We start from the raw sequence: 8,813 nt of genomic DNA on the forward strand, positions 1-8,813 counted from the left end.
CGCACTCAAAGGAGCGGAAAACACTTTGGTTAAGTGTTTGGGTGTCTCGGGTAGCATCTAAAGGTATGTATGGCTTAGGAATGGAGTTTGCTCTCCGAGAGTAAACTCCCAAAGCTTAGTTTATGGCCCAGGGACATCTCACCATGAGTTTACGGCCGTAAACTCATGGTGAGGTGTTCTAGTGTGTTTCAAAGCTTAATCTTGTTAGTGGGATTTTTCTAAGTACAATTCCAAAAAGGCATGAGTGGGTTTAAGGTCTTTAAGGGCATCTTAATGGAGTTTACGGCCCAGGGACAACTCCTAAGGGAGTTTAAGGCCGTAAACTCTCATATCATGGAATTAATGATGTTTTAAGCCCTTAAATCATTCCTAGCATTTTATAAAAATAATCTAAGGCCATTTGGGGGGTAAAAACCATCTTTTGGGCATGTTTAGGGGTGTTTACGGCCTTGACACATGTCTGGTCCGTAAACTCCCTTTACCCCTTCATTTCATTGTGTTTAATTGTGCTAAACCCAAAATACTAAGTCCCTAAATTATGTATGAAGCCTAAGGGTGATTTAGGAGTGTTTTTGGGGCACTTTTGCAAGGTTTAGAGGTGTTTACGGCCTAAGCATGTGCTTGGGCCGTAAACTCTCTTTTATGCCTCAAATCATTGTGTTTTTATGATTAAACACTCCTAGACAAGTTCCTTAATTGGTTTCTAGGCTTAAAGGGACAAGCTTGGGTGTTTACGGCCTAAGGAGGAGCTTAGGCCGTGAACTCCTTTCCAACAATTTAAATGGTCAAATTTTAAGCTATAAACACGAATCATAATGTTTAGAATAAGCTAGGGTAAGCGGACTTACGATTTGGAAGCGTTTAGTTGCGGATTTGGGGCGAAAACGAGTCTAGAGAGAGAGTATAGAGAGAGAGGGTGGAAAAGCTCCAAATGGAGTTTACTCCCCTATATATATGGGTTGGAGTTGGAGCTCAGTGGAATTCTACCCAATACTGCCGTTAGATGGGGCTTTTGGTCGCACCCGATTTAGTGGTCGTAATAATAAAAACTAACTTTTTCCAATTAAATGGAAATGTGTGTTATGTGTTTTTATTCCCTTTTATCACGACTTAACGGCATATTAAACATAAACAACTGAAATGTTTATTAAATTGACGACCTTTAATTAACGGAACTTTTATAACTGGAATATTCCGTTAACGGTAACGGGGAAATGTAACGAAACAACTTGGGTTGTCACAATTTGACACTGGTGCCGATAGAAGCTTTATTTCCCATAAGTTTAGGAGAACGATAAATCATATATCATGAAAACATAATGAAGCTTACACGGTAGAAGTAGCAAATGTTAAATTAGAAAGTACCTAAGAAATACTCACCAATTTCCTTCTCACCCTGAATAACCACGTCTTCCATGTCGACCTAATGTCGATGACCATTGGAAGCTTCGATGTAATCATCGGAATGGATTGGTTATCACTACACCAAACGGAAGTCTTATATTACAAAATGGCAGTTCGACTACCTTTACCAAACAAGGAAGCCCTTTTGATTTATGGAGATAAATCAGAAATGAACCCAAGAGTCATCACTTTCATGAAGGCAAGGAAGTATTTGCAGAAGAGATTTTTCGTTTTCTTTGTTTATGTGGTGGATATGCAAGGCAAGGATAAGGAAATTAAAGACATACCGCAAGTGTGCGATTACCCAGACATATTTCCAGAAGATCTACCTGGAGTACCTTTAGTCAGACAGGTCAAATTCCGAATTGACCTAATCTCGAGTGCAACACCAGTGGCAAGATCTCGTTATTGCATGCCTCCATCAGAAATGCAAGAACAATCTAGTTAACTTCAAGAACTTCTTGAAAAAGGATTTATCCATCTAAACTTCTCTCCATGGGGAGCCCTGGTATTGTTTGTTAAAAAGAAGGATGGATCGTTTAGGATGTGCATTGATTATCAAGAGTTGAACAAGCTCACCATAGAAAACCAATATCCATTCCTAAGGATCGATGATCTGTTCGACTAGTTGCAATGATACTGCTACTACTCGAAGATCGATCTAAGATCCGGCTATCATCAACTCAGAGTTCAAGAAGCAGATATTCCAAAGATGGCATTCAATACTCAGTACGGTCACTACAAGTTTCTAGTTATGCCATTTGGATTGACCAGCACACCAATCGTATTCATGGACTTTATGAATCAAGTGTGTAAACCCTCCTTGGATAAATTTGTGATCGTTTTCATCGACAACATATTGATATATTCACGAACCAAGGAAGAACATGGCCAACACTTGCGTTTAATCCCGAAACTGTTAAGAAAAACATAAACTTTATGCAAATTTTCTAAATGTGAGTTATGGATTAACGAAGTGCATTTCTTTGTCCATGTGGTAAACAGTAAAAGGATTCATGTCGATCCCGCAAAGATCGAAGTGGTTAAGGATTGGAAAGTACCAACGACACCAAGAGAAGTATGCCAATTCTTAGGGCTAGCGGACTACTATTGGAGATTCATTAAGAACTTCTCCAGGATAACCAAGCCTTTCAGAGTACTAATCCAGAAAGATAAAAAGTTTGATTGGGGAGACAGTCAAGAGTCTGCCTTCCATAAAATGAAATAATTGTCGTGTAGTGCACCAATTTTGTCTTTTCCAAAGGGAAACATAATAATTTGTAGTATTCTATGACACCTCACATCAGGGTTAGGATGAGATCTAATGCAAAGGAATAAGGTCATTTCATACACATCCCGAAAACTTAAACAAAACGAGAAAAACTACACGACCCGTGACTTAAAGTTGGGAGTTGTAGTGTTTGCTTTAAAGATTTGGAGGCACTACCTATATGGAGCAAAGTGTGTTGTATTCACTAAGTAAAAAAATCCTTCAACACATCTTTGATCAGAAGAAGGTCTACATGAGACAACAGAGGTGGGTTGGATTGCTAAATGATTATGAATGCGAGATTCGTGATCATCCTAGTAAAGTGAATGTCGTGGCTGATGCTTTAATCATGAAAGAACGAGCAAATCCACTTCATGTAAAGGCTCTTACCCTAACCATCCACTCCAAAGTCACCACCCAAATTCATGATGTTGAACTAGAAGCACTCAAACCGAAGAATATCATGGAGGAAAACCTACAAGGTATGGACAAATAGTTTGACCTCAAGGAAGACAAACACAATATTTCATGAATTGAATTTGGACTCCAAAGTTTTGAGAAGTCGGGAGTTTAGTTTTAAATGATGCTCATAAATTGAGATATTCATACATCATGGATTAGATAAGATGTATCTTAATTTCAAAAAGCTTTATTGGTGGCCCATATGAAGGCAAAGATTGTCGCCTATGCCGGTAAATGTTTGACTTGCTACAAGATCAAAGTAGAGCACAGGAAGCCACCTCGTATACTACAAAAAATGTCAATACCAGAATGGAAGTGAGAACAAGGGATGAGAGTGGATCTAAACTTGGACCAGTAGACCCGGACCCGAAAAACCCAGGAACCGGTTAACGAGATTTTGTAGGACCGAAAACTTGACCGGTATATAGGAACTGGTTCTGGTTCGATTCCGCTTAAGGTACCGGGTAAAGTGGGTCTAGAACCGAAAAAACCCGTAAATATCAAAGTCGGTCGGATGGAACTGGTTAAAGTGAGTCTAGAATCGGATAACCCGGAAAAACCGGAATTTTTTGGTAATTACTTAGTGGTTGAACTTTGAAAATTTCAACTTTGATATCCCAACTTCGGGGGACTGTAAGTCATTGAATATTAAACCAAAAATAACAAAATTATAGTCTAAAATCATGTACAAACTATAAAATACACGTTGAAAAAATCCCATGATAATTCGAATTCAAACGAATTAGATATGCATGTTTTAAAATTTCACAAGATACAAAAATAAAGCTGACAAAAATCGCAGCTTTGATATCCCTACTTTGGGATATTATAAATATATGAATATGAAACCAAAAATGACAAAATTATAGTCTAAAATCATATACAAATTCTATGCTACATTTTGGAAAAACGGCATTGTATTTCGACTTCAAATGAATTAGATATGCATGTTTAAAAATATCACATAATACAAACAAGGCTGAAAAACATAAAATTTCCAGCTTTGATATCCCGAATTTGAGAGACTATAAGTCAATGAATAAAAACCCAAAAATAACAAAATTATAGTCTAAAATCATGTACAAACTATAAACTACACTCTGGAAAAAACTCATGTCAATCCGACTTCAAACCAATGAGATATGCATGTTTTAAAATCATCACAAAATACAAAAAAAAAAGCTGAAAAACATAAAATTTCCGGCTTTGATATCCCGACTTTGAGCGACTGTAAGTCAATGAATATAAAACAAAAATGACATAATTATATTCTAAAATCATCTACAAAGTATAAAATACACTCTGGAAAAAATCTTATGCAAGTCTCACTTCAAACGAATGAGATATGCATGTTTTAAACTTTTCATAGAAATCGGTTCCGGCCCCTAAAATCGGTTCCGGTTCCTAACACGGTTCCGGTTCTTAAACCCGGTTTACCTAGACCCAAAGGACCCGAAACTCAGATTATCCGGAACCCGAATAGAGCCATTCTTTAAACGCGGGACCCATAATGGTTTTACATATTTTGGTTCTAACGGTTCCGGTTCCGATCCAATTCTGGTTCCGGTCTGATTTTCTGGTTCTAAATCTCATCTCTAGTGGGAACAAATAATCATGGACTTCATAATAAAGTTGCCAAAAATATCAAGCGGTTATGACACCATTTGGGTAGTGGTTGACCGTTTGACCAAGTCCGCCCATTTCCTAGTCACTAAAGAGACTGTCAAGATGGAAAAACTCACCAGGACATATCTTAAGGAGATAGTCAGACTGCATGGTGTGCCAATATCTATCATCTTGGATCGAGATAGCTGATTCACTTCTAGATTTTGGCAATCACTACAAAGGTCCCTAGGTACCAAACTCGATATGAGTACAACATACCATCCTCAAACTAATGACCAGAGCGAAAGAACAATACAAACTCTGGAAGACATGCTTCGCGCTTGTGTGATAGAATTTGGTAATGCATGGGACACTCACTTGCCATTATTTGAATTCTAATACAACGGTAGTTATCACACTAGCATAAAGGCCACTCCATTTGAGGCCTTGTATGGGCGCATATGACATTCTCCGATATGCTGGGAAGAAGTAGGAGACACTCAATTAGCTAAAAAGCATGTTGGAGATACTATACTCACTGGTCCGGAGATCATTCATGAAACGACAAAGAAGATCGTTCAGATAAAGGAACGATTAAAGGTCGCACGTAGTCGATAGAAAATCTATGTTGATATAAGATGCAAACCATTAGAATTCAAAGTAGGAGATTATGTTCTGCTAAAGGTTTCTCCATGGAAGAGTGTCATTGTAACGCTCCGTTCTATAAGTAATTATTTATGGATCTCCGAGATCAAGAGTAAGGGCGTTTTGGTCCTTTATGGGCAATGGGTTTTATTCGAGTAGGTTTCGGGTCGGGGTGTGTTGCTAGAGGCGTAGGGCTTCTCGCCACCTTTTCATGGATATAAAGTCCATCGGAAATGGACTTAGAATAAAGGAGTTATGACACTTTGAATATGTTGACACTTATGGCACTTAATGGAAAAAGTTGTCAAGGAAAGGCCATGCATGTGTTTGGGACACGCGTGGGTATGCCCAGCGTATGCTGGGTTACGCCCAGCGTAATAGAATGAATGACCGCGGGTGCAAGGACGCGTACGCCCAGCGTACTAGAGTTACCCCCAACGTACGCTCAGAGTCTTAAAACCCTGATTTTAGGGCCATACACTATTTAAAGAACATAAGGGATCAACCCTAGCCTCCATATCTATCCCCTTATCCTCAGAAAACCCTAGATAGCCATTCCATCTCGATTGTTGGGTGTGTTGGCCTTATGGAGCTTAGTTTGGCAAAGAAAACTTTAGAAGGAGAAAGAAGAGGTTGGAAAAGAAGGAAACTTGGTGGCTGGAGCTTGTAGATCCGAGATAACATCACCCTTTGCAACCACTTGAAGGTATAAAGCTTCTTGCTTGACATCTATTTTGTGTAGATCTAAGTGTGGTGAAGTTTTGACACCATTTCTTGTCCCAAAAGCCCTATCATGATGCATGATGTATTTTGGTTAAGATGAGTTGTCCTTTCAGACCATGGGAGAGGTCTTGAGTAAGAAAAATGAGGTCCTAATGGCTTTGGTTGTCCCATGTATGAAGTAGGGAGGTCTTAATGGGTTAAGACCTTGAGTTAAGAGCTTTATGGACATCCAAAAGGATAAAGATTGAGACTTTATGAGTCCTATAACCTTTTTGTCGCTGGATCTAGCATATGGGCTTAAGTGCTTAAGCAAGTAAGCTCATGGAAGGATTTTTGGTACAGACGAGCGTACGCCCCGCGTACCAGAGGAGTACACCCAGCGTACGCCCTCTGTTGGGTTTTCAATTTTGGGCCTTGAGTAATTGGGTTGTTTATGGGATAGCTGGGCTTGGGCCGTGACTGGGCAGTATAGATGGAGTAATTTGAGCCCAATAGTTATTATGGACCTTGGATCTAGGCCCAATTAGAAAGGTGGGCCGAATTTAGTAAATGGGGCCAATATTGTAACACCCAAAATTTTCAAATAATTTTTCACAATTTAAAACATAATTTCATTCATAAAATAATATTGTACATAATGTATCCACTGTCTTCATAGTAAAACATATCCTAGAATCATATAAACAAAAGTTCCATGAGTGTGTACAGATCATGCCGACGCCTTCCTGTGATCATCACTTGTACCTGAAACACATACACAAAACTCTATAAGCATAAATGCTTAGTGAGTTCCCTAAAATACCACAATAATACATATCAGCCAGTAAACGCTAAAACTCTGATGACCCTCTGGTCAAATATCTCTGTGGGACCCTCTTGGTCCCATAACTCTGTGGACCCACTGGTCCTAACTCTGTAAACTCTGATTCATGCATATCACATATCACATATCACATAGAAATCACAACACATAAATAGCATACAAGATACACTGTCACATAGCTCTGATTACCACTCTAGGTAAAGTATAGTGAGAAGATTCACCTCAGGGATCTTGGTAAAATCTCGATATCAGAATACTACCCTAGCCTCCGCCTAGTCACAATAATAAATTACACTCAATAAATGTCTCTTCATAATTGGATATTCTCTCATGCAAATCCCTAGAAGGGTAAAAGGCCATTCCCTCTACAGGCCCAAAGGCCTATTTGTTGACAAACCCTAAAAGTCAACCAAAATACAATTGTCCGTTTTGACCAGACTCACCGAGTGCATACGACGAATCGACGAGTCCCATCGTCCCCACAGACTCTTCCCTTTCTAAGCCTCACTCGACTCACTGAGTCACCCCTCAACTCACCGGGTCAACACTGGAGTTAGACCCCGGGGCAACTCGGTCCGACTCATCAAGTCTACATATGGACTCGGCGAGTTTCCTCCATGGACTTTCTCAAAGAACCTCCTGAGGTCAGATCTGCTTAGCCAAATCATATATTTAACCCTTAAACACTCAAAAGTCACATAAAGGTGCAATCTTTACGTGCATGCAACCCATATCAAGCCTCAAATGGAGAAATAACACTAGAAATGGCAACCTAGTCTCCAATTCCTTTTTTGCTTACAAAAAGCTGGAAGATAATGGATCTAGGGACCTCTCATGGTCTAGATCTGATGTTATTCGTACCAAGGGGACCTTATACTCACTAGATCTCATAAGATTATGAGGGAAAAACCCTAAAACTATGAAATCCACCATATGAACATGAAATGGAAAGAATTATACCTCCAAAGACAATATCTCAAGATGATTAGTTGCACTCCAAGCTACCTTCACATTCTATATGGATCCTCTCTTCTTCCTCTAGCAAAATCACCCCAAAAATGAAGATTATAAGCCCTCTCTTGCACTCAAGCCTTCCTTACTCTCTCTAGGGTTTCTCTAGAACAAGGTGGCCGCAAATAAAGCCATCAGGGCTTTTAAATAGGCTCCAAACCCGGGGATTAGGGTTTTCCTAATCAGCACTGACTCGGCGAGTCAGGTCCTCGACTCGTCAAGTCCGCTTGCGAACCCGTGTCAATAGTAAAGACTCTAATCGACGAGTTGAGGCATCAACTCGTCGGGTTCCTCAATAAAACAATAAATAAACAATTTAATTAACATACCCGAACTCAGGATGTTACAATTCTCCCCCACTAGAATCAGACTTCACCCTTGAAGTCTCGCTCTGCAAATAACTCTGTATACTGCTCACGCATCTAAATCTCTAGTTCCCATTTCAACTTGGACCATTTCCTATGCTGCCACTGAACCTGCACCAAGGACACCTCCTTGTTTCTCAAAACCTTGATTCTCCGATCCCGAATCGCTATTGGCCTTTCAACATAATTCAGGCTCGCATCCACCTGAATATCCTCTAACGGTACCACCGCCGATTCATCGGCAATACACTTCCTTAACTGAGACACATGGAAGGTATCATGAATCTGACTCAACTCCGCAGGTAACTCCAAACGATATGCTACCCTGCCTACCCTCGCGATCACCCTGAAGGGACCAATATACCGAGGCCCCAACTTGCCTCTCTTCCTAAACCCGATGACACCTTTCCAAGGTGACACCTTCTGGAGAACGAAATCACCAACTTGGAACTCGAGCTTTGAGTGACGCCTATCCGCGTAGCTCTTCTGACGACTCTGAGCCTTC

At 40.0% G+C, this 8,813-nt stretch overlaps 1 protein-coding gene across 1 annotated transcript; it reads left to right on the forward strand.

Annotated features, from left to right (window-relative positions):
* Nucleotides 1-1,426: 1,426 nt before the first annotated feature.
* On the forward strand, nt 1,427-1,852 carry LOC145068116 (uncharacterized). The gene has a single exon (XM_079015099.1). It carries the CDS (start codon nt 1,427-1,429, stop codon nt 1,850-1,852), a length of 426 nt encoding a protein of 141 aa, XP_078871225.1.
* Nucleotides 1,853-8,813: the final 6,961 nt, after the last annotated feature.

Source organism: Lactuca serriola, chromosome 8, assembly GCF_051521515.1.
Source record: "Lactuca serriola cultivar US96UC23 chromosome 8, Lser_US96UC23_V15, whole genome shotgun sequence".
In the NCBI taxonomy this organism is placed as follows: Eukaryota; Viridiplantae; Streptophyta; class Magnoliopsida; order Asterales; family Asteraceae; genus Lactuca; species Lactuca serriola.